The sequence below is a fragment of the Myotis daubentonii genome, chromosome 4 (assembly GCF_963259705.1).
Source record: "Myotis daubentonii chromosome 4, mMyoDau2.1, whole genome shotgun sequence".
Lineage (NCBI taxonomy): Eukaryota > Metazoa > Chordata > Mammalia > Chiroptera > Vespertilionidae > Myotis > Myotis daubentonii.
Genome location: NC_081843.1, coordinates 12,843,696 through 12,867,722, shown reverse-complemented (window position 1 = coordinate 12,867,722; position 24,027 = coordinate 12,843,696). Strand labels below are relative to the sequence as shown.

General features: G+C 63.2%; 3 protein-coding genes across 8 annotated transcripts; 2 read left to right on the top strand and 1 right to left on the bottom strand.

Moving 5' to 3' along the window:
• Positions 1-132: 132 nt before the first annotated feature.
• Positions 133-8,814, bottom strand: CHTF18 (chromosome transmission fidelity factor 18). 4 transcript variants are annotated; one of them, XM_059692573.1, is made up of 22 exons: positions 8,573-8,814; positions 8,248-8,418; positions 8,016-8,183; positions 7,675-7,843; positions 7,211-7,303; positions 7,065-7,117; positions 6,802-6,931; positions 6,112-6,321; positions 5,510-5,607; positions 5,150-5,273; positions 4,914-5,065; positions 4,639-4,732; positions 4,174-4,272; positions 3,966-4,096; positions 3,537-3,708; positions 2,488-2,712; positions 2,246-2,395; positions 2,021-2,151; positions 1,286-1,430; positions 1,052-1,183; positions 586-643; positions 133-513 (listed from the first exon to the last, which is right to left on the bottom strand). In XM_059692573.1, exons 1-22 carry the CDS (start codon positions 8,797-8,799, stop codon positions 377-379), a joined length of 3,069 nt encoding a protein of 1,022 aa, XP_059548556.1. In that variant the 5' UTR covers positions 8,800-8,814; the 3' UTR covers positions 133-376. The 4 variants fall into 4 exon arrangements, with proteins under 4 accessions (XP_059548556.1, XP_059548557.1, XP_059548558.1 ...); XM_059692574.1 differs by having other exon boundaries at positions 8,016-8,166; positions 8,573-8,768; XM_059692575.1 differs by lacking the exon at positions 8,573-8,814 and having other exon boundaries at positions 8,042-8,166; positions 8,248-8,382.
• Positions 8,815-8,918: 104 nt separating this feature from the next.
• RPUSD1 (RNA pseudouridine synthase domain containing 1) lies at positions 8,919-12,244 on the top strand. Of its 3 annotated transcripts, none has more exons than XM_059692579.1 (6): positions 8,919-9,089; positions 9,699-9,888; positions 9,986-10,109; positions 10,202-10,304; positions 10,428-10,529; positions 11,067-12,244. In XM_059692579.1, the coding sequence occupies exons 1-6, from the start codon at positions 8,987-8,989 to the stop codon at positions 11,492-11,494; spliced, it is 1,050 nt and encodes a 349-aa protein (XP_059548562.1). In that variant the 5' UTR covers positions 8,919-8,986; the 3' UTR covers positions 11,495-12,244. The 3 variants fall into 3 exon arrangements, with proteins under 3 accessions (XP_059548562.1, XP_059548563.1, XP_059548561.1); XM_059692580.1 differs by having other exon boundaries at positions 8,937-9,016; XM_059692578.1 differs by lacking the exon at positions 8,919-9,089 and adding an exon at positions 9,165-9,188.
• Positions 12,245-14,023: 1,779 nt separating this feature from the next.
• Positions 14,024-23,720, top strand: LOC132232873 (mesothelin-like protein). The gene is made up of 16 exons (XM_059692577.1): positions 14,024-14,394; positions 15,215-15,286; positions 16,303-16,423; positions 17,364-17,484; positions 18,827-18,912; positions 19,068-19,194; positions 19,268-19,461; positions 19,761-19,851; positions 20,062-20,209; positions 20,518-20,711; positions 20,786-20,941; positions 21,022-21,149; positions 22,105-22,235; positions 22,303-22,397; positions 22,597-22,837; positions 23,281-23,720. Exons 1-16 carry the CDS (start codon positions 14,346-14,348, stop codon positions 23,415-23,417), a joined length of 2,091 nt encoding a protein of 696 aa, XP_059548560.1. The 5' UTR covers positions 14,024-14,345; the 3' UTR covers positions 23,418-23,720.
• Positions 23,721-24,027: the final 307 nt, after the last annotated feature.

Here is a 24,027-nt window from a genome sequence, read left to right as displayed (position 1 = left end):
CCCCTTTTCTTGGACTTTCCAGTGAGCTGACAGCAGCTGGGCCTTGGCTCCCTTCTGTCGCTGACTTTCCGTTCTCAGCGAGCCGAGAGCCCTGCCTAGGCTCCCTCCTGTTGCTTCTTAAGTCCTACGCCATTCCTGTGTCACTGTCCCCAGCTTTAATAATGTCCTCTCAAAATCCAAATAAAAAATAACAGAGAAACCAGCACCAAGGGGTCCAGTGTGGATCTGGGGACATCCAGCATGACCTTGGGGTGCCTGGTGTCGATCTGGGTGTCAGTCATGAACTGTGTGGATTCTGGGGCATCCGGTGTAAATCAGAGCATCCAGCACGGACCTGGGGTATCCATGGAGGAGTGGGGTGTCTGGTGTGACCCAGCTACAGCAGGTCCCTGATGTGCAGGTTGCGTCGCACAGCGTTGGAGACGCCCTCCTTGAAGCGGAACCAGACGTCGCTCCTGCCCACCGCAGTGCCCATGCGCTGCTCGACCGCGTCCGTCTCAGGGGCTGTGTTCTCTGTGGGGGCCACAGGGTTGGTCCTCTGCCCGACGCCAGCCCCGCCCTCCACAGCTCCCACACCCACCACACCTGCGCTCAGGGCTGCTGCTCTCCTGATGACCACACGGCCGAAGAAATCTCTCTCGGTCTGCAGAGGGTGGGTGGTCAGATTCACGGGGACAGACACATCGGGGACACTCCCTGCCGTGAGGGAAAACTCTCCCTGGGAGGATGGGCCTCGTGGCGCCTCTGAACCGTGGCCCACGGCCGAGGAGTAGACACCTCTCCCTGCCCCTCCCCTCACCCTGTACTGACCCACTCAGCAAGGGTCCCCTCTGCCCCTTACCGCCCTCACAGCTGCCTGGTCCCTGTCAGGGCCAGGGCAGGAGGTGCCAACAGAACCCACCCTCCTGCCCAAGTGGGAACTGAGCCCAGGTGAAACCCGACCCTGCTGAGCAGCAGGGACTGGACCGTTAGGTGGGTCCCTCAGAGCTCAGAGCCAGCCTGTACCAAGGTAACACAGCCCCACCGCCGTGCCCCCTTCCAGCCCCCAAACCTGGTCCTCCAGGGCTGCTCTCTTCAGGATGCGCTCCAGCCGCTGCTCGTGGCTGCGTGCGGTGGGTGGCTGTGCCCCTTTCCCCCCAGCAGCCCCCTGCGGGCCCTTGGCCTTGGGGGGACTGCCATCCACCTGCAGGAAGTGGATGTGATGAGAGCTGACTGGGCAGGGCCATTCCAAGGGCAGGATCCACCCTACGAGGCCTGCTCTGCCCCAAGCCAGAGGTGGGCTCACCTGGGGGCTGTCCCCATCTCGGGCCAAGGCCTCTGCCCGCCGCATCTTCTCCATTTCAATCTCACGGGCAATAAGCTGCTTGGCCTGGTAGGTGAGGGGCTTTCGGGCAGGCAGTTCAGGGAAGCGGCAGACCTCCTCCAAGTTCCTGCTCGGGGGGGGGGGGGAGGGGGGCAAGATAGTCGGGCACCTGCTCAGTAGTGATAGCAGCAGGGCACCCACCACAATGACTCCAAATGCCAGAACGAGAAAGCTGCAGGACAGGGGCCTCCCTAGGGCTACAAAGGGAGGGAATGAGACATGGCAGGGCTGGGCTCAGGCTGGGCTTCGTGCTCAGAAACCGCCATTACTGCCTCCTTGCCATCGGCACAGAGAAACACCTGCATCCCAGACCCTGGGCCCTGACTGGGCAGCAGGACCCTAGGGCCCGCGCTCCATCCCCACAGCCATCTCAGGACAGGGGAACAGCCCTCGGGAGCTCGAGGACCCCCTGGTGGGGCTCCTGGGGAACACTGGGGCAGAGAGATTCTGTAGTAAAAGCCTCAGGTCCTGGGGCTACCTATGCCCAACCTGGGGGCCCACATCACAGTCACATGTGGGCAGGAGCTGAGCTAGAACCGACACTCCCGCCAACCTCTGACAAATGGGAAACTGAGACTCACGCCTCACCAAGGCCATGCTTTTCCACTCCCGGCCCAGCCCCCCACTACCCTCATTCCAAGTGCTGCACAGACTCACGGCTCCAGCCTGTAGACATACTGCCCGTCAGGCGTGCGCTCCTGGCGGTAGGTTAGGCTGTAGGCAAGCATGGTGCCCACTAGGCTGCTCAACTGGAGCTTCTCACGCGTGCTGTACAGCTGCGTGCTCACCTGCCGGCAGGTAGGCAACAGGTAGGAACACTGAGCACAGCCAGGAACCCAGTCCGGCCGGAAGACGCACCCTCCTTCTGGGTGAGGCACTCACAGGGCGAAGCTTAGGCACGAGGATGTCCAGGAGCAGGCAGAGGGTGTCCAGGACGAGGGCCTGGGGCGCTGTTTGGTTGCGAGTGGCCGGAGCAATACCTGACACCAGTGTCTGGATCAGGTTCTGCACCTGACTTGTCCGGTTCTGGGCCTGGGGTGGAGGGTAAACCAGGACCAGGTCAGCCAGAACCCCCCCAGGATCCCAGGCCTAGACAGGGGCGAGGGGCAGGGTGCAGGGCACACCTCCTGCTGGCTACTTGGGAAGGCGATCCTTGGCACATGGCTGAAGGCGAACAGCAAGTGGAAGGCCACAAGCAGGAAGGGCTGGTAGCGCAGCAACTGGAAGCTCTGGCTGTGGTGGGCGGCCTGGCCCAGCATGTCCTCAAAGGCTAGCCAGTCGAGGGCCGTACACACGGTGCCCAGGCTGGAGTCCCGCAGCCGCAGGCGCAGGAAGTTGTCAAACAGGCCCTGTGAGTAGTGGGTCCCTGAGCCCCTCCAGCATCGTGACCCCCCACAGCACAAGGGACCCTTCACTGCCCATCTGCCCTGCCAAGTCCGGGGGCTCAGGATAGCACGAGTGGCCACATGTGAGTGCGCACCTGGCCCTGAGGGGTGCCAGGAGGCCCACCTGCTGCCCCCACTCTGGTTTGACCAAGATCCTGGGATGTGCAGGAAAGAACCCCCCACCCCCAGCCCTCCCTAAAGGGAGTCTGTCCACCAGAATTGAGGCAGAGCCCCAGTCTCCTTCTACGTAGACGTCCCCTCCCCTCCCGCACTTGCTCTGCCCTCTGCAACCATGGGTTTCTGGATTTGCACGGATCCCTAACCACTAACCCAGAGGCTTAGTTAGGGAGACAGCTTAGGCCGGGCTTTCAGGGTTAGGGGTGCATCTCTGCCACCTGCTCAGGCCAAAATCCCTACCTGCTCTCTAATCCATGTCCCCATTCCCGCAGCTCATGTCCAGAATCAAGCCCACCCACCCCCCGCCACGGGATCAGGCTCCCCAGCTGCTGCCACACTGCCCCTCTCATTGGTTCCCATCTGGTAGCCAGTGATCCCATCAATCAAAACGACCCCCTATCTCCACACCCAGCCCCCTGCCATGCTGGTGGCCATCCCCCTCCTAGCACCAGCCTCTCCTCTGGCCTCTGTGCTGCTCATATTCCCGAGGCCTCTCTGATGCCCTGTCTAGAGCCTGGCACTATCTGAACTGCCTCCTGTTCACTGTCTGGGGACAAGGGAGCACCCCCAACACGGCACCCTGGAAAAAGGCTCAGGGAGAGTGCAGTTACCTGGACGACCTTCTCATGCTCGCCCGAGGAGGCAGCCATGTGCAGGATATGGTAGAACCGCTGTGCAGCCATGGTCAGGGGTGCCTCGGCAGCCCGGTGCCCCAACCCCGGGAGCCCATCGCCCAGCAGGAGTGTGTGGGTGGGCAGAGTTGGGTCCTGGCCCACACGTCGCCTGCAGAAGGGTTGCTGAAGCTGGAGTGGAGCCCCCACCCACTTTATCCCGACTCAAGGCAGCCCCAGGGAGGCGGCAGTGAGGGAGGCTGAGGCACAGCCTTGAAAGCGGGGCCCAAGCTGCCTTGGGTTTCTGTTGGCAGAACGGGGGGTGGGGGTGGGGGGGCTGCACACGCAGGGTTTATGTCCAGGCCTGGGGGCACCATAGGTATCCAGGCTGAGCCTGGCCTGCCCACTCTTTCTGCCCACCCCATCTACCTCTGGGCCCGGGGCAGCTGGAAGACCTCCTGCCACACAGAGAAGAGCCCCTTGCGCTGGTCCTTGAGGCCGACGTGCGTGGTCCGCACAGCCTGAACACTCAGCTCCCGCTGGCCTCGCCCGTGCAGGAACTGGACACAGGGTGTGGGGGTTGAGAGGTAGCTGCCCCCTGTCCCACCCCGCCACGGCCAGCTTCCGCCCCGCCCACCTGCAGGGTGTTGATGCAGGCTCGGATATCATTGTCTGTCTTCTCACAGAGGGCTGCTAGGGCACCTGGGTCGACCTGCAGGCCCTGCCGGAGGGAGATCTGCAGGAGGCAAGAGCATGGCTATCCATCCCCCTCTCAGAGCTCCACCCTGTAGCCACCTCCTCCCTAGAAACAGGTGAGTAGCTGCTCTCATCCTACAGGAGACAAAAACTACAGATCCTGTAGTCTGATCTCCGTCCCCACTAGGGACCACCCACCGCCAGAGATCAAAGTGAGCCAGTCACCCTCACCCCAGACCTGGGATAGGGGGGAGTGGCAACAGCAGAGGGGGTGGTGCCCTGGATGGCAGAGGGGAGGGGTGTAGAGAGGTGGGGAGGGGAAGATGAGACGATGACAGGAGTCACGCCCACCCTGTCATCAGCCATGCAGCCCCAGCCCTGTGCCCACCTCTGCACCCGCACTGACCTCCTGCAGCCGCTGTGTGAGCCTGGAGGGCAGTATAGGTGGAAAGTGGAGCAGGAAAGCCTGCTGCCTCAGCTGCCGCAGAGAGGGCGCGAACCTACAGATGGGCACAGGGTGTGGGGGGAAACCCTCAGGCCAAATCCCAGCCTCAAATCCAGTGGGTGGCCAGGTGGGGCTAGGATGGGCCAGCCCAGGGGCCCTCTGCCCTCCTGTGAAAGCCCCGCCCAGTGGAGCACCCTCAGGCCCTCACCTTCAGAACCCTGCCCCACGCTACTCACTGGTCATTACAGATGCAGATGACTGGCCTCATCAAGAGACCCCCCTCTGCCCGCGGCCGCCGCCCCTCACCCGCCACCGTGGCCCGGCCCCCCGGCTCTGCCTCCTTCGGGCCCTTGCGGTCAATGATGCTGAGGAGCACGTTGATGGCAGCCTGAGGGGACATGCGGCGGTGCAATGAGCCACAGCCCAGATTGCCCACCCGCCCGCCCACTGGCCAGGCACCCAGGAGGCCCACCGTGGGGGCCCCATCGATCTCATCGATAACCAGGCAGTTGGGCTTCCCGCCAATGCCCAGCACCGACTCCATCTGCGTGGCCGCCTCAATGTGCGTGCGGAAGGCCTCAGGACTGCGGTCGTCACTGTAACCACAGAGCAGGGGAGGGGCGTCAGGGCGCTGTGGCCGCGGCCAGGGCAGCAGCCAGTGTCCCTGGCAGGATGATCTCCCAGGGCCAAGCTGCTGCACTGACACCTCGAGGCTACCCTGCGACATGATTGCTCCAAATCCCAATGCCCCAAGGACCCCAGTGTCCCAGATTCAACCAGGCAGATCAGGACAGACAAGAGGCCCACAGGTCAGGCCTTCCCTTCCACTCACCTTGCATTCATTTCCACCACACAGTACCCAGCATGCCTTGCGATCACGTGGGCCAGAGTGGTCTTGCCCAGCCCAGGGGGTCCACATAGCAACGCTACCTACAACCAAGACACAAAGACAGGCTGCAACCTGCACCACGTTGGGGAGTATCTGACCCAACCACTAAGGCTGACAATCCTGTCCCATGAGGCATGGTGCCAGGGAATGTCCATATCACCCCACACCCACCCTAGTCATCAAATGAGGACCCCAGCATGCCCATGGCTCAGAACGAGCATTTCAGAGAGAAAACCCTGAATAAAGAAAGTGATGGGGAGACCTGATGGGCCACAGCCGTTACTGACCCCTCAAAAGCACTCTCTGTCCACCACAATCATCCTTCGGGAGGGACTGGGCCCTCGAGGGACACTGACCTTACCTAAGTCATTAGAACAACCAACTCCGTTCACATCACTGACTCCCCTCCCCAACACGTCATCGTGCCCTCGGCCTTGCTGAGGGGCACACTGCATGCCTTGTGGCCCCCGAGGTACAAAGGCGCCAGACAGTGCGTATAACCCCTGGGCTCAGAGATGCATGCCGTGCACAGAGGTGGGGCTCACTTTCTGCCGGGGCCGCCGGCTCAGGTCTAGCTCAGCCTCGAGCATCTCCTCCAACACCTGGTCGTGGCTCTTCCACTTGCTGGAAGCTGTGGCCTCCTTGCCAATCCGGGCCGGCTCCACACTGGGCCTGGGCTTCCGGGCCGGCCTCTCTCGGCCGAACACCACCAGGTCCCACAGCTTCAGCCACTTGAGGAGGCAGCGGTTGGTGAACTGCGGGAAGGGAGGTACTGCCGGGGAGGACCACCAGTGCCAAGGATTCCGTCCTGCCCCTCATGCTGTCCGAGGACACACACAGGGATGCTGAGGCTGCGTACCAAGTGGCCCCCACTCATCCCCCTGGTGAGTGGCAGAGTGAGGCTCACACGGGGGCCTCATTCCCACAGCCCTGGCCCTGACCCCTCCAGGAGCCCCGGGCACCCCACCCAGGAGCATCAGTTGCTGAGAGGAAAGGAAACAAAGGCTACAGGCACGGGTGCTCTGGATCCGCAGCCCACGTCAGAGGTGACCAGCAGTATGCCGGCCCTGTACTTGCCTCAGTTTCCCCATCTACAACTCAGCAAGGCACAGCAGAGCCCTGCTTTCCATTCCAACAGGGCTGTGGGCTGGTGATATGTTATTTGGCTGGATCCTGAATTCCCCCCTCCTGGCAACAAGAAAGCCAGGCACACTTGAGCAAGTGCAAGGCCTCACATCGTCACTGAGCAGCTCCGTGTAGTGCCGGGGCGCAAATTCATCCACCCAGAGGCTGTGCTGGGAGTCTTCTTGGCGGTTAGCCGGCACCTCCTCAGGGGTCTCCTCTTCCATCTCCTCTGTCCTGAGGCTGAAGAGCATTGTGCCCTGAGCCGCCCGGCCTTCACCCCAGCAGGGATCACCCCCTGCCCAGAATTCAGGCCGGGGGTCAGTAGCTCAAGAACTGCTGAAGGTTCCAGGAGCAAAAGGACCCACTACGTCACCTGTGCAGTGTCTCTGAGAGCCGCTGGGCCTCTTCGAGCAATCGCTGCCGCCGCTGCGCACAACAGGGCTTGGGATCAGGATGGCTCAGACGGCCAGTCGCCCCAGAGCTACCCCTCTCCTCCCAGCGAACCCCAGCAGGCCCCACCTCACTGTCAACCTGCTCCTTCAGAGAAGCGAAAGGCACACCCAGCAGGTCCAGGCGGCCACGTCCACGCCACTGGGTGCCCAAGGAAGGGCTCTGTGGGGGAGAGAGAGCAGTCATCTCTGGACACCCTCCTCGGTCACAGGGTTACCCAGGACCCCCACCCAACAATGCCCAGAGACCTAGGTGGCATCCCCCAGCCCCGGCCGGCCTAGAGATGGAGGAGTCCCCTCTCTCACTAAGGACGGGAGGGGCAGCTCTAGGAGGGAGGAGAAGAAAGTGGAGGGGGCAGAAGAAGGGAGAGAGAGGAGGAGTCCCTCCTGAACTGATGGCTGGAAGCCCGGTGAACTTCCCGAGGAGCCCCCGGAGTCCTCGTGTGGACATGATTTCCGGGGCTGCGCCAAGCCTGCCAACCCCACAGGGCGGCTGTGGCCAGCCTAGACACCCCCATGGCCACACACACCCACCTGCACCCCCGTGCCCCCGGGGTCCGCCCGGAGCACCAGAAAGGCCCGGTCACCGCCCGTGGAGGTCACGTTGACGTAGTCCTCCAGGACAGGGGGTCGCCTCAGGACCGGATTGCGAGGGGCTGGCGGGGCCCCTTTGAGTCCCAGGTCCGCACCAGGGTCCACAGTCCTGGGAAAGGACCAGGCTGTCTTGCACTTTGCTTCCTGTTACCCTCAGGCAAGGAGCCAGGCTCCCCCTCTGCTGCCCACCCGCCCACAGGCCCACAGCCCAGGCCTTGGGACCTGGTCGGAAACACGAGACCGCTCCGATCCCAAGACTCTCGGACCCCCAGGCCACACACCCCTCGCCCCACAGCTCAGCGGGGACCTCAGGACTCGGTGGGGGGGTGATGTCCCGAGGAGGGGAGTCGGGAAGCGGCGGCTCTTCCATCTCATCCTGCCCGAAGTTCAGCCTCTTGACCGCCTCCAGCCTGGGCCGCTTGACCCCGGGAGCTGGGGAAACACACAGTCTGGGAAGAAACAGGTGCTTCCCCTGCCTTCCTCCCACCCCGGTGGGGGCCTCGACGGACGTACCGAGGAGGAGTCCGTCCCTCTCTGCGTCGGCGGCCAGCTGCCTCCTCCTGGCACCCCTGCGGTTCCCTGCGGGTCCCCCTGGAGAACAGGGCGCCGCAGCGTCCCCTCCAGCAAGGGCCTCCTCGAACGTCGGCCGGACCCTGTCCCTGCAGGGTGACCGGGCCTCGGGCCCTGCAGGGAGAAAAGATGCACAGCAACCGCCTCGGGTCGCGCTGCCTGCAGCCGGCGCTCCCGGTCCCCGAGCAGCCCTCCCGAACGCCCGGACAGGCAGGCCGGGGCCCTGCCCGGCTACAAGCGACAAGGCCGCGCCCGGACCCGCGCCCACCTTCCAGCTCCGCCAGCACCTCGAGCTCGTCCGCAAACTGGCTGTGGAAGTCGTCCTCGACGCCGTGCAGCTCCCGCTCGTAGTCCTCCATGGCCACGCGGGCCCGCCGAGCCCGCCGGAGTCGCCGCCGGCTCCGAAGCTCCCGCGCTACAGCGGCGCGCCGCTCCCGCCCCCCGCGTCCCGGCGCCGCCAATGAACAGTCGGCGTGTCCTGCGGCGCTCAGCCATTGGTCGGTAGGCAGGGCGGGGCGGGGGCGGCGCTGCGCGCGCAGGTAGGGTGGGGCCGAGTCAAGGCTTGGAGTCCGAAAGGCAGGTCCCAAGAGCTCGCTATTGGTCCACACGGCTGCCCGTCTGGGGGCGTGGGCGGGGCTCTGCGGGCAGGCCGGACCTGGAAAGAAGTGGTTCCGTGGTCCGAATGAGAAGTCCCTGGGTCGTGGATCGCGAGGTCCGGGGACGCGGGAGCTGGATCGGAGCGGGTCAGCGGCATCGGGGACCCGGACGGCGCGGCCGGACTGCAGGTCGGTTCCAGAGTGGGCGGGGGCGGGCTCACCACCAGGATCCAGCCAGAACCCCTTGGCCCATCGTACCCAGGAGGTGGGGGCTTCCGCGGAGGGGAGGTAGGGAATGGTGTCTGCATGGAGGGTGGGGGGGCGAGGGTGAACTCCGCCCCTGCACTCAGCGCCCCCCCTTGCACCCGGCTGCCCTGTGCCGCCCCCGGCCGTAGCAACCCCTCTCCTCGACCCCCTCCCCACTCAGGAAAAGGCCCCTATCTCGCGTTCCTGGTCTGTTGGAAAGGGTCGGTGGGAGTGGGCTCAGAGCAAGACTGTTTCTCCCAAGGCCTGGGTCTGGCGGGGACTGTGGGACTGCCCCACGTCCAAGCAACACTGGCTCCCCTCACCTTGACCACACTCCCGCCCCAGTTGCCACTCTCCTAACGTGGTTCAGGGGTGAGAGTAGTCAGGAGCCCAGTGGATGCAGGCACATAGTAGGTGCATGTGTTTGCCTGATACACAGCGTTTGTGGCTTCGGACCCAGAGCTCTGGAGAGCAGGGGTTGTCTGCCCGAGCTGGGCGTGACCCTGACCTGGGCTGGTCACCCTATGAGCCACATGCTCGCCCTGCATGCAGGCCCCACCATGGAGCCAGGCAGTGTGGAGAGCCTGTCCATCGTGTACCAGAGCCGTGACTTCCTGGTGGTGAACAAGCACTGGGACGTGCGCATTGATAGCAAGACGTGGAGGGAGACCCTGACCCTCCAAAAGCAGCTGCGGCACCGCTTCCCCGAGCTGGCTGACCCCGGCACCTGCTACGGGTTCAGGTACCTGGGAGTGCGGCTCAGGGAGCCCAAGGCGGCCTCCGCGGAGGGAAGTGGCCGCCCCTGACCCGGCATCTCCTGTCCCTTTGCTCGGTGCCAGGTTCTGCCACCAGCTGGATTTCTCCACCAGCGGAGCTCTCTGCGTGGCCCTGAACAAAACAGCTGCAGGCAGCGCTTACAGGTGCTTCAAGGAGCGGCAGGTCACCAAGGCTTACCTGGCTCTGGTAAGGCCTGGCCAGGCCTGGGGCATGGGGGCTCCGGTGCTCAGCCCACATCAGCAGGCCCTGAGTTTCAGGTGGGCTCCCCTGACCCGCAGGTCCGGGGGCACGTCCAGGAGAGCCGGATAACCATCAGCTATGCCATCGGCAGGAACAGCGCAGAGGGTCGGACCCACACCATGTGCATCGAGGGCACCCAGGGTACGGTGGGCAAGGGGGCAGGGGCCATGGCACATGTTTCATCTAAAGGGACCTTGTGCTGAGGTGACCTGGGGCCCGGGGCTGACCCAGGCAACCCTCACAGCCTCCCTTCCTCCCCCGCAGGCTGTGAGAACCCGAAACCAAGCCTCACGGAGCTGGTGGTTCTAGAACATGGACTCTATGCAGGTGACCCCGTCTCCAAAGTGCTGCTGCAGCCCCTCACAGGTACAGTCAGGAGCGGGGCCAGGAAGCCTCCCAGACTCCTCACTCCCCGCACCCTCCCCACCCCCCCCCCCCCAGTGTCCTGCCCCCGGCATGCTGGGTGCCTGGTGTCAGCATCTCCTCAAGCAGTGCACTGCAGTGTCCCCGTTAGATAGGAAAGGAAACAGGCACAGAGGCAGAGTAGCCTGACGGGGGCCACCCCAAACATTGCTGGCAAAGCGGGTCCTCTCCCACACACTTCACCCCGCAACCTGCGGCTCTTGCCCTAGAGGTGGTCTTGCTGGTCTGGATGTGAAGGCAGTGAGTGGGGAGGCGGGCCTGAGGTCTCCAATGTACCGAGTGCCACCCTGGCCCTGCCCTCGCCAGAGGTGACCCCAGAAGTTGACTTCCATTCTAAGTTCTTATGTCCTCGTCTGTAGCAGGAAGCAGGGAGGGTTATTGCCTGTGCCGCTGAGTTGGCAGCTGGGGACAGTGACATGAACGGTGGGTGGTGGTCAGGGAGTGGCACCCCTGCCTCACTGGCCCTCTCTCCCCGCACAGGCCGGACACACCAGCTGCGTGTCCACTGCAGTGCCCTCGGCCACCCCATTGTGGGGGACCTGACCTACGGGCAGGCCTCGGGACAGGAGGACCAACCGTTCCGCATGATGTTGCATGCCTTCTACCTGCGGATACCCACCCAGGCCGAGTGTGTGGAGGCCTGTACACCAGACCCTTTCGTGCCCACCCTTGACGCCTGCTGGAGCCCTCACACCCTGGTACAGCCGCTGGACCAGCTTGTCCAAGTCCTGCGGGCTTCCCAGGACCCTGAACCCACACAAGGGGGCCCTGGGCCCTGCAGCCCCTCCACGCACCTGCCCGGGCCAGGCCGGCCCCCACCGCCCCCTCCCCGTCCCCCGGAGACAGAGGCTCAGCGGGCCTCATATCTTCAGTGGCTGTCAGAGTGGACACTGGAGCCAGACAACTGAGAGTGTGGGCCTGATGTTTGGGTGAAGACTGGAACCTCCAGGTGGACGGGGACTGCGGGCCAGAACCCTAAGCCTATCCGGAGGCGGAGGTGTCCCAGCCACAGAGCACTGACCCCACCCCAACTGTAGCAGCCAAACCTGAAGAGGGACCCACGGCCAGCAGGGGGAGCCAGGCCGCCACGATTATGGAAGGATGAACTCAGCGTGGTAGGACCAGCCCCCCCAAAAGGAACCAAGGCCTGCCGCTCCTCCCCAGACACCTTTCGGACTCCAAAGCTCTACCCCCAGGGCTTGTCTGTAGTCGTGCCCCGGGGTTGCCCTGGAAAAGGACCCGGCCGGCCCTTGCTGGGCCCCTTGTTCACCCCCCGAGCACCTGGCTCCTTTACTCTGTTCAGACCCTCTGCCGTCACCCCAGCTTGGCTGAGCCCGCTCCACCTGCAAACCCTGACTGGTCCCCTGCCCGGCCAGTCCTGCTTTGTGCCTTGGCTTCTGCCGACCTCTGCCCATGGGTCTCCCCCCTCCACCCACATCCTAATCATCACACATGGGGGTGGGTCGGGGCCGTCCCTTCTGGCCTGATGTAAGTGCTCTGGGGGGGCCTCCCACACAGCCCCTGGATATCAGACCTTAGCCTAGGAGCAAGGGCAGCCCAGCTCCCGCCTTCTCTGTCCCCTACAACACGCCCACATCATTCCAGCTGCCGCAGGGCTCCAGGATTTAGAATAAAGGCTCAGTGACTAACCCTGTGAACAGCCATGAATAATTCTGATGTGGGGGTTACAGGGGAGCCCAGACTCCTGACCAGGTAGGCCTCTGTCCCCAGCCCTCCTGCAGGACCCAGGACTGACCTCGAGGTCCTGGCTGCTGCCCTGTACCCCTATGCAATGGGTACACTCCTGCCCTGGTCGGAGGATCCCTGGCCCTCCCAACAGAAAACATTGGAACATCCAACTAGTCTTACCAGAGTCCCTGATAGAGCTACTACCGTGGCCACCATCATACTGGTCTTGGGGCCTTCCACCATGTCAGAACGCCACGAGAGGGCTGTCGCCTGGGCCACGAACCAGTCTGAGGTCACATGCCACATCCCTGCACCCAGCTGGGCCAGACCCCTCCTCTCACCAGGTCCTGTCATGAGGTTCCTGGGCTGGACCTACCTGTGACCACGTCAGGATCTCAGTGGGATAGAGCCAGAAGCAGCCACCATAGTGTCTCTGCAGAGGCCTGCTCCCTGCATCAGTTTCCTCATCGGTAACAGGAAGGGCTGGAGCAAACCAGAGGGGCCCACAGGATGCCCACAGTGGTCACCCAGACGGTCAGATGGTTACTGTGGTTACCCAGCGTGACTGGCGCGGTGCGGTGGGATAGCATCACCAGTCCCCATCCCAGCACACCTGCTTCCTCGTTTTCACACTTGCTGAACCTTCTACCTGAGGACACATCACCTTGCTGAGACCTGCCCCACCTTTCCCCTTCCGCCCCTGCCTCCACCCATACCCGCAGGCTCCCCTACAGCACACACAGGTTTTCAGCCTGGCCACAGGGTCTGGTCATGCTTCCCACTCACTGCTGTGTGACCACAGGCAAGTTGCTCAGCCTCTCTGAGTCTGAGTTTCTTCTTCTGTGAAAGGGGCACAGAAGCTGGGCCATGAGCCGAGGCCGACTCACTGAGGGAGGCAGTGCTTGGAAGAGCCAGGCAGGCTGTGGCTCTGTATACAGCCCAGCAGGTGCTCTGTTGCTGTGGTTATTTGGGCCTGGGCCTGGGGCTGCCCTGGAGGCTTAGCCTGCACAGGCCAGCATGTGGCCTCCTGTACTCGCTGGCTGCTTCCTGCTCCCACCCACTCTGAACTGTGGGAGTCTCCCGCCCTGGAAGCAGGAAGACCCCACCACTGTATGACATCCCGCTCCCCAAAATCCCTCACTGTGTAGAGCCCTCAGCCAAAACCTGGACTCCCATGGGGCCTGTGGAGGACCAAGAGCAATCCCCCCGGCTGTCAGCCCGCAGGCTCAGGCAGTGCCTCTGCTTGGCCGTGACGCTGGCTTGCTGGGCACAGGCGGCCTGTAACGCAGGTGGCGGTCATCAGGCCGCTGAACCCGGGCTGTAGGCAGGTCGGGAAGTCCCTCCTGTGGTCACCCCTCCTGTTCAGCCTTAGAGGTCTGCTTGGTGGACTGGCCCCAGAGCATGCGTGGCACACGCTCCACCAACCAGGCTGCCCACCTGGTGCCCACATGCCCTCCCTGCTCCTGGTACTCAGGGGTGTGTCTACGCCTGCCTGGCTCTGCTCCAGCACCCACAGAACAGAGACACTGCCACACATGTCACCAAACCTCGGCACCACACTGAGTCCACGTGTGCCTAAGTCCCTGCAGGGGGCACACATGCACAAAGATGTGCATGCTCCCAGGCACACGCATACAGGCACCGGTGTGCACACGCAGACACGCACACACAATGAAGGCAGAGGTACCTGTACGAACGCACATACAGCCCTCGAGGCACAGCCCCTCGTGGGAAGGGTTATGCTGCAGAGCTGCCAGCCATGCGCTCAACATCTCACTCTCCCGGGGCTGAGGAGCAGGTGCCACTGTGCTGGGGCCCCAGCGGCCAATATAGTAGCGTCACCTGGCACAGCTCCAGCCCCGCCCCTACGCCGCCCGGTGAGCGTCACCGCAGGAGGGGGTGGCTGCACAGACAGGGTGCTGGTGAGGCGTGGAGGTGAGCGGGGACCCTGGCACTCCAACCCTGCACCACCCCGGTGCCCCAGGGCTCAGCTGCAAGGACGGACATGCTCAGTGGGCTGAGACGGCTAGTGTCTGCCACCTGGTTACAACCCTCTGCATCCAACCGCCGATGCCTGGCTCCAGAGCACCACCCTCCGCCAGAAGTTCTTTGTGCTCAGGTGAGGGGTAGGGGTGAGGGTGGGGGCCATCACCAGCTGGACCCACAGGACCAGGCTTCTAGCCTGGTATCTGCAGGACTGGGCAGGTAGCTGAGCCTCTATTATGCCCCCTGCATGGGGAGTCACCTCCCTGTCTTGCTCCTAGTCCATGTGGAATCTGGAGGCTCACTGGTACCCCAAACAGTGAGCCTGTGCAAGGCGGTGCCCAGGAGTGGACAGTGTGGGCCAGCCTCCCAGATGTCTGTCACCTCCCAGGACCTGAGTCCCCGAGCTTCACAGCTTTGGTCTCCACCATAGACAGGCCTGCCCGGGGGCGGGGGCGTGGGAGGGCAGCACTGTGGGCTGTGTCTGTGACCAGGACTTGGGCCCCGAGAAGGGTGGAGAGCTGCCTGGGCCGCCCAGATGTGGGAGTGAAGCCATGGCCGCTCCGGGCAGGTTGGGAAGCCACCAGGTCTCCCCCAGCGACCTGTGGGGACCCGCCGGGACTGCTGCCCCCTCCCCTGTAACTGTCAAGGGATCTGTTCATTGGCGACACCACAACCCAAGCCACAGTCGGTGGGTCCCCTGAGCCCCAACTTGCGATAGGAAAGGCCCGGCTCCCCCTAGAGCAGCTCCCTTTTGTTCCAAAGATGCTTGTTGGTGGGGCTGTACCCCTCCCCAAAGGCAGAGAGACGCAGCTGTAGCCGGCTCAGGTTGCCTGCCCTGCAATTGCCCAGCCTGCGTGACGCCGGACAGAAGCCCTTCTTGTCTGTGCCCCTCGGCCAAGGCTGGTGCGGGGAGGCGGTGGGGCTGGCCTCATCACTTCCTGTCTCCTCTCCAGCTTGTCCTGGACCCGCTGCTTGTGACCCCAGCGCCTTCCGTGCACCGCGCACAGCCATGGGCCCCAGAGCAGGTGATGACGCCCCTCAGGGCAGGGGCTCTGGGCAGCAGGATCGCGATGTGGAGAGTGTTCACACTCTGGCCACCGTGTCCTCCCAAGCCTGCGATCGGGGCCCTGCCCCAGGATGCCCCCCGGCCGGCTGGGGCTCAGGGGAGGGAAGGAGAAAGACAGGCAGGGCACTGGGCCTGGGGGGCCTCAAGGGGACAAGGAGAGGTCACAGCTAGAAGGGGCTCAGGAGGTCGTGGTCGACCCCATTCCCTCTGTTTGAGGGTCTTGGGTCTCAAACTGTGAGGACAGAGCCACAAGGATAGAAAGTACAGGTGCATTGGTACATGCAGTCCACATGTGTACATCCCATCACACATGTGTGAACATTGGTGGGCACATGTACAGCCCATCACATATGTTTGCACATGCTTCCAGACACAAAAATACACACGCTACCAGCTGCACATCGGTACACATCATCACATACATGTACCCTGCCATACCACCAAGTATGCATTGTATTGGACATGCATGCCACCACGGACATGTATACGCCACCACACACATGTGCACATCACATGTACATGCCGTTGGGAACACACACATGCAGTGTCAGACAGACACATGTACAGTCAGACACACACCACGCTCAGGCCTAGGCCGCTACACACAGGTGACCAGGGCCACATGGCGTCCGAGGTCTCCATGTTGGACGCAGGATCCCTGGGCAGACCCGCGCTGGACCTCCCACACGTGCTTGCCTTCAGCAGGGCTCAGCCTTCGAGGGGCTAGAGCAGTGGTTCTCAACCTGTGGGTCGCGACCCCTTTGGTGGTCGAACAACCCTTTCCCAGGGGTCGCCTAAGACCATCCTGCATATCAGATATTTACATTACGATTCATCACAGTAGCAACATTACAGTTATGAAGTAGCAACGAAAATAAGTTTATGGTTGGGTCACAGCATGAGGAACTGTATTTAAAGGGCCAGAAGGTTGAGAACCACTGGGCTAGAGGCTGCTGACGGCCTGTTCTGTTCCAGGCGCCCTGGTGAGCCGGGGCCTCATCCTCTGCATGTGGCTCACTACTCACTGTGCTGGTCCCCACGCTGAGGGCTTCTCCCAGGAAGGGCTGGATGCCAGCAGGGCCGACCTGTGGGCCAGGTGAGTGCCCTCCCCTCCTGCAGCTGATCCCCTGGCTGGCCTGGAGGACGGGGTGGGTGAGAAGGAGGGACCACCTCCAGGGGCTGCAGACAATGACCAGGCATGGCTGTGGCGGGGCCCCCGACTTCTGGCTCTGAACCAGGGCCTGGCCATCACCCACCCAGATCCAGGTCACTCATCCACCTTGCCCCCAAGTGGCCCAGAGTTCAGTGTCCTCCATCAGAGGCAGGCGCCCAGGCCATCAGAGCTGGCTGGGGCTAGGGTCCCTCCTGAGCCCCCCACTGCTCCCACTGCTCCCCTCGGCCTGGCAGGCGATCACGGTTCATCCTGAGTCCTCATACTTCCTTCCTTCTAGCCCGAGGCTTTGCTGCCCCCTCAGGCCCCAAACAGACCCTGCATTGTTTCCGTGCACTTTCGGGGGGGCGGGGGGTGTTGGTTCATGCCTAGGCTCGGCTGTCCTCTCCTTCCCTGGGGAGTTGGAGGTTCAATGATTAGCCATCAGTTGATTGACCAGACAAGGCTGGAGGCCCAGTTGGACCACTGGACCCAGGTTAAAGCCCCAGAGACCCCTTCCTGGTCACGAGATTTATTATTCACACCGTGAGGAAGGCTCCGCCAGGAGAGGAACTGGCTGTGTGGCCCAGCAGGTGCCCAGGCTACATCTCCTCCAAACCCTCAGCCATCGCTGGGCCCGGCCTTGGGAGGAAGCAAACACCCAGCCTGGGCCTCCCCTGCTCACAGCTCAGGACCTGAACTGGGCGCTCACAGGAGGGGGGGCCGGGGGGGACGCTGGAGTCCCGCCTGGGCCAAGGCCCTGCCTGGCACACTGCCTGTGTCTCATTCCTTCAGTGTTGCGAGTCTAACCCCCATCCTGCATGCTGCCGCCTGGGCTGCCCCTCCCGCCCCACCTCCTCCCTCACCACCTGCCTCCTCTGCTCAGTGCCAACACCTCCCTTCTGCAAGGCTTCCGCTGCCAGCCAGCCAGCCAGCTGTCCCGGGACCAGCTTTCAGCTCTGATCAGGAGGATGGCATCGCAGCAGGTGCTCCTCAAAGCCTGGCAGGTAAGAAGCCCTGGTTGGCATGAGTGGACTGGCATGTCGAGGGCAAGAACAGGCTCCCAGGAGAGGCCCTGGAGATGGGTAGGAGGGAGAGTGTCCCCGGCAGGGACACAGGCCAGCAAGGGCCAGGACTGTTCGGCCGGGACGGTCTCTATGCCAACCTGCCAATTTCACAGCCGCCTACGAGGCATCTCTTAGGCCAGTGGTCGGCAAACTGTGGCTCGCGAGCCACATGCGGCTCTTTGGCCCCTTGAGTGTGGCTCTTCCACAAAATACCGACTTCTGCGCATGGGCCACGAAGTTTCAATCACACTGTACATGTGCGCCCACACGTGGTATTTTGTGGAAGAGCCACACTCAAGGGGCCAAAGAGCCGCATGTGGCTCACGAGCCGCAGTTTGCCGGCCACTGTCTTAGGCTGACTCCAAGGTGACAGAAGCCTGCCCACCCCCTGTAGGGCCCACTTTGGGTTGTTTCTAGGACTTCTCGGCCAGTTGCCCACAGACGCCAGCCTGTTTTCAATTGGGTGAGGGCTTGTTCACCTGGCCTGCGCTGGCCTCTTTCTGACTCCTCCTTGGGGTAGATCTTCCAGCCTGCTGGCCTTCCCCCTGGGCCATGAGAGGGGGCCGGCTGAGCCCACCTCAACTCACAGCTGACCTAAGCATGGCCTGCCCTGAGTTGAAGGAAGGAAGGAAGAAAGGAAGGAAGGGAGGAAGGAAGGAAGGAAGGAGGGAAGGGAGGGAGGGAGAGAGGGAAGGAAGGAGGGAGGAAGGGAGGGAAGGAAAGAGGAGGGAGGGATGGAAGGAAGGAAGGAGGGAAGGGGGAGGGAGGGAAGGAGAAAGGGAAGGAGGGAGAGAGGGAAGGAGGAAGGAAGGGAGGGAGGGAGGGAGGATACCCATCATTCTCATTATAACGTTAATATAAATCTAGTAATAAAAGGAAGGAACACACACAAAAATAAAAGAAGAAAAACAACTACCAATAAATTTCAAACGACCTCAAAGGAGACCAGGCCGGACAGGAAGTCAGGGCAGGGGTGGCACTGGGATGAGCCTCCATGGTGCAGTGGGCGGGGTGGACAGGGCCTGGATGCCAGCCCGGGGTTGGGGGGGACTAATGTTCAGGCTGGGTCTGCCCCATCTGGGGCCATTCTGATGTGGCGGTGGAGGCAGGCAGAGGAAGACATCAAGTCCAGGTGACACAGAGCAGGCAGGTGGAGGAGGGAACTGGATGGATATGGGGCCGGACATGGGGTCTTGGGCCCAAAGGCCTAGCTGAGGGGGAGTGTGACATGGCAGAGAGGAAGGGGCTGGCGAGGGAGTGAGGCATCATTCGCCCGACCCAGCTCAGCTGCCTGGCCAACCTGGCCGCCCTGCATGGCCTCCAGAGTGACTTTCCGCTGCACCCACCTGACCTGCTGCTCTTCTACAAGTGAGTGCACCCCTCCCCCAGCCCCTCCCAACATCCGGCAGACTGAGCATGCTTCCTCTGGGTCCTGGGGACCCCAGCTCCCCAGGGGCACCTGGGCCACCCCGGAGGACCCCTGGCGGGCCCCGCCCTCCCAACAGCCCCCCACCTGCCTGCAGCCTGGGGCACGTACAGGAAGCCGACTGCCGGGCCTTCACCGGCCGTGCCGCCCAGGGGGACACCGAGCTGCTGGCCAACCTGCCTGACCAGAGGGCCGCCCTGCAGCACTCCGCCTTGGCCTGCCTGGTAGGCCCTGGGGCGGGACAGGAAGGGTGGAAGGGACCTGGGGCCGGGCCCTCGCTGACCTGCTGTCCTGCAGGGGGTGTCCCACCCACCACGGCTCAGCGCCTCAGATCTGCTGCTCCTCGGGGTCCTGGTGTGCGACATGGAGGCGTCCAGCATTGTGGCCTCGGACCCCCACGTGCTGCAGAACCTGCAGCGCTGCCCCCGGCTGACCCCTGCCCAGCAGGCTGCTCTCAACACACTGCTGACCAGTGGGAGGACCGTGCTTGGGTGGGTGGGGCCCATCCCCTCTGCGAGGCCTCCCTCCTGGAGCTGAGACGAGGGCAGCCTGGGGTTTGGGCCTAAGAGCTCACTGAGCTCCACAGCCCCGCTGATCTCCCACGTCTAACGTCGCTCACAACCTTTGGGGTGCTGCCAACACCCACTGGGCGCCTCAATCCCCTGCCCTGAAGCCTGGGTGGGAGAGAGTCTGGGCAGGCGAGGGGGCCCCAGCAGGGCAGGCCCTGGGAACTGCGCACTCCAAGGGCTGGGTGCTGCTCCAGACCCAGCCCCCCGTTCCCGCACACCAGGCCCCCTATCTCCTGGAACCTGGAGGGGTTGCAGGCTCTGGGACGGCTGGCCACCTACATCAGCGCCAGCCTGTGGATGCAGGTGCAGGAGGTAGGATGGTGCCCTGGGGCGGGGGGCGGGAATCGAACTGGCCCTAGACACAGAGAGGGGTGTCCAGCAGACCCTCTAGGCCTGAGGGCTGACCATACAGCCACCCAATGCCTGAGCGGTGCCCCCAGTTGCTGCCGTCACAGAGTCTCTATCTGTGAGATGGGGGAGGAACCAGGTGCCGGCAGTGGCGCCTTCAGCGCCCGCTGCCAGGCCGTGGGCCTGGACTTCTTTGGCAGCATGGTGGCTGCATGTCGAGCAGGGCGGCTCAGCCAGCGTGACATCAGGCACTTTGTCACCAGCTTCCTTGAGGCCAAGGCCAAGGCCAAGTTGATGTCCTCACGGCCCAAGCGGGGCACAGGTCAGTGTGGCCTCTGTGGCCTGGGGACACTGCTCTGGACTCCTGATCCCTGGGTGGGGGCACCCAATACATGGCCACACCTGCAGCCCAACCTCCTGAGCTTGTGTCCAGCATAGGCCGACCGGTCAGAGGCAGTGAGGCTGGACTTCTGGGCCAGGGCCGGGTTGGAGGTCAAGGTCAAGGTCGGGCTGGACTTGGTCTACTCTGAGCCAAGTTCTTGGCTAGGGGTCAAGCTTGGGGAGAGAGTCCAGGGAGGGTGAGGGTTAGCAGTGAGGTGGAGCCTGCCGTCAAACCCCCCGCCCCCTGAGCCACAGGGCGACCCTGCATCCAAGGCAACATCACGGCGGCCACGCTGCAGGATGACCTCTTCCTGCTTCACTACGACTGCTCCCAGCTCGAGTCCTGCCTGGGCAGCCGCGTGCTCAGGGCCAACGTGGACCGCCTGCTGCAGCACCCACTGCCCACTGAGTGTCAGCGCGTCGTCAAGGCCAAGTTGGCTCGGGTACACTGAAGACTGGGTGGAGGCAGGTGGGTGGTGGGCGCCGGGGCTGGGCCTGATCGGCTCGCCTGCCTCAGATCTACCCAGGCGGCATCCCGGAAGAGCAGCTCCGGCTCATCGCCTCGCTGGTCTACCTGTACTCTCTCGTGGAGATCCGCCAGTGGAACATCACGTCTAGGGACACCGTCATGGCCCTGCTGGCCTCGGACGTGGCCCTGGAGAACCAGACGGAGGTGAGGGCAGGGCGGGTGGGGGAAGGTAGTGCGGCTGGGAGGTGGGGGTACCGCGGCCCTGACCCCAGCGTTGCCCCCAGGCCATCCTGCAGAAGTTCCTGGACCACAAAGGCACCATCACTAGCGCCCTGCTTGTGGCCATCGGGGGCTCCCGCCTCTGCTGGATGAGCCCCCGCCAGATCCAGGCCATCCGGCCCTCGGAGTTCCGGTGAGCCGACCAGCGACGCGCGCGCGCTGCACCCTGGGTCAGCTCGCCTCCTCACCCAGCAGAACTGGAGGGGGAGATGGAGGCTCAGGAGGGGGCCGGGCCAGGCCAACACAGGTGTGTTCGTTTCCTACAGCTGCCAAACTGAGTTGTTGTTTTTTCATTTATTTTTGGTTAATCCTCACCCAAGGATACTTTTTCCATTCATTTTCAGAGAGTGGAAGGCAAGGAGGGAACAGGAGGGAAGAGGGAGAGAGAGAGAGAGAGAGAGAGAGAGAGAGAGAGAGAGAGAGAGAGGGAGAGAGAGAGAAACATTAATGTGAGAGATACATATCCATTGGTTGCCTCCTGCACTCACCCACAACCCAGGTATGTGCCCTGGACAAGGGATGGAATCAGCAACCCTTCGGTGCGCAGGCCAGTGCTCCAACCACTGAGCCACACCCTCCAGAGCTCAAACTGAGTCTTACGAGAACAGAGACGTATTCTCTCACCGTCCAGAGGCCAGAAGTCTGGAATTAAGGTGTCAAGAGGGCCAGGCTCCCCTTGAAACTTCTGCCTCCTCCAACCTCTAGTGTTGCTGCCAAACCTCGGCCTTCCTTGGCTTACGGCCTCATCACCCTCTCTCTGCCTCCACCATCAGCACGTGGCTGTCTCCCGCCCGTGTCTGTGTCTACCTTTCCTTCTTTTACGGCACCAGTCGTTAGCTTTTGGGGCCCACCCTGATTCAGTAGGGCCTCGTTCTACTTTGATGACATCTGTATGTAGGAAAGAGCCTCTTTCTGAAAGAGCCAAACCAGATCGCATTCTGAGGTTTGGGGTGGAAAATAAATCCTGGGGAGACACATCAGCCCAGCAGAGAGGGCAAAGGGGTAGCTGCGGTTTAGGGAGCGAGGGCCAGGCCCAGCCCCCCGTAGGAGGAGGGCTCCCAGCCTGCCCATCCGTCTCCCCTCCCCAGGCTGGCCGGGGCCCTGGATACCTCCTCCTGCCCGCAGAGCCGGAAGAACCAGCTCTTCCTCAAGGCCCGAGAGGCCTTCGGCAGCACCGGGCCCACCGCCGCCTACTACGACTTCGTGCGCCCCTACCTCGGTGAGACCTCGCCCTGTGCGCAGACCCCGTCCTCCAGAAGCCCCCCCCTCACCACCTCCCTCCTCAGGCGGTGCCCCCACAGAGGAGCTGCAGCGCCTGGCCCAGGCCAACGTCTCCATGGACATCCACACCTTCACCAACCTGAACCCCTGCGCGCTGCAGGTGGGCCTGGGGGCTGGCCCTGGGGGGCGGGGGGCAGGCTGGCCAACCCGGGAGCTCTAGGCCACAGGTCCCCCAGAGTGGGCCCGGTCACTTCTCCAGGCTGGTTCTGCCACACCTCACCCCTGCTCACTCCCTGGGTAAGCGCTGCCCTGCCGGGTCTCCCCTTGGTCCTAAAGCTGGGCCCCCACTTCCCTTGAAGAACCTCAGTGTCAACAATGTGAGGACACTGCTGGGCCAGAACGTGGGGGACCTGCAGAAGGCACGCAGCCACCCAACCATCAGCTCCTGGCTCCGCAGCCTCAACAAGTCCCTGGACGAGCTGGGCCTGGACACCGACCCCGCCAGCCCCACCAGCCCCACCAGGACTCACAGCAACGCCCCCTGGACATCCCCTCTGACTTCCCCAGGGGAAGGGCCTGGGAAGGACGCCCCCACCTCGGGTACAGCCCCACACCCAGCCCTCCCCCTTGGCGGGCCTTCCCCTGCCTCTGCTTGGCCTTGTCTGCCCAGGGCCCCGTGGACTCCAAACTGCTACTTGCGCCCAATCTCATACTCTGTTGGCCAACAGTTGTTCCATTTGCCCCTCAGTTGACATTTGGGTGGCACTGGCTTCGCCCTGTATCACCCACTGAGTTACCGCAGGATACGATCACCTCCTCCAAAGCCCACTGATCTGCATGAAGTAGAGGCCAAAACCCAGGGAGGGGGAAGCTTTGAGATCTTTGTTGGGGCCCAGAAGAGTGGCCACACATGGTCTTCCCCGCCCAGAGGGATAGCGTGAGCCTGGAGCCCAGAGGGAGGGACTGCCCCAGAGCCGCGGGAGGGTCCCGGGTGTGGCTCCCAGCGAGGACTGATGGGTGCTCTCTCCATGTTGCACCTACAGGCAGCCCACCAGCCCACCTGGGGTACCTGCTACTTGCTGTGGCCCTGCCCTCCAGCCTCCTGTGGCTGCTGTATTGGGGTGCCCTGGGGCCCTGTTGGGACTCACCATGTACTCTGAAGACAGCGCTGTGCTGGTAGGTGGAGCAGGACGGACGCCAGCCCGAGCGAAGGTGCAAGCCCCAGGCATGGAAAACCTCAAACCTCGCCTAGGAGCCTGCCCATACCCGGCTCCCAGGACCTGCAGCTGCACTGAGGGCCTGGGCAGAGCTGTGACGACGGGGTCACCGGCCCCTGCCCGCTGTGGGACACATGCCCCTCCCTCTGGTCTTCTTCAGGACGAAGAACGGGGGCTGGGGAGCGGGCTCCATGGCACTGACTCCGCGGGTTTTATGTCTTTCTTCTTTTACTTTGCTGATTTTAATAAAGGACAAGGTGATCCTCCTGCGTGTGTCCCTTTGCCCTGCCCCGAGGAGGGGCACAGAGACCCTCTCGGCTATCTCCTGAGGAGCCACCAAGGCCACCCTGGGTTTGTTGGCCTGGCCTCGGGGGAGACGGGGCAGCAGAACAGCATCAGGAAAGCCCCAACCCCCACCTCACACTCCCCTCCTCCTGCCTGGGGTCCCTGCTCTGCTTCCCCTGCTTTCCGTACAAACAGAAGGGCTGCAACTCAGGGCGTCACCGTCCACAGGTTCCAGCCCGCAGGCCCCCACCCCTGAGAATACCACCGCCAGCCAGCCCCTCCTCCTCA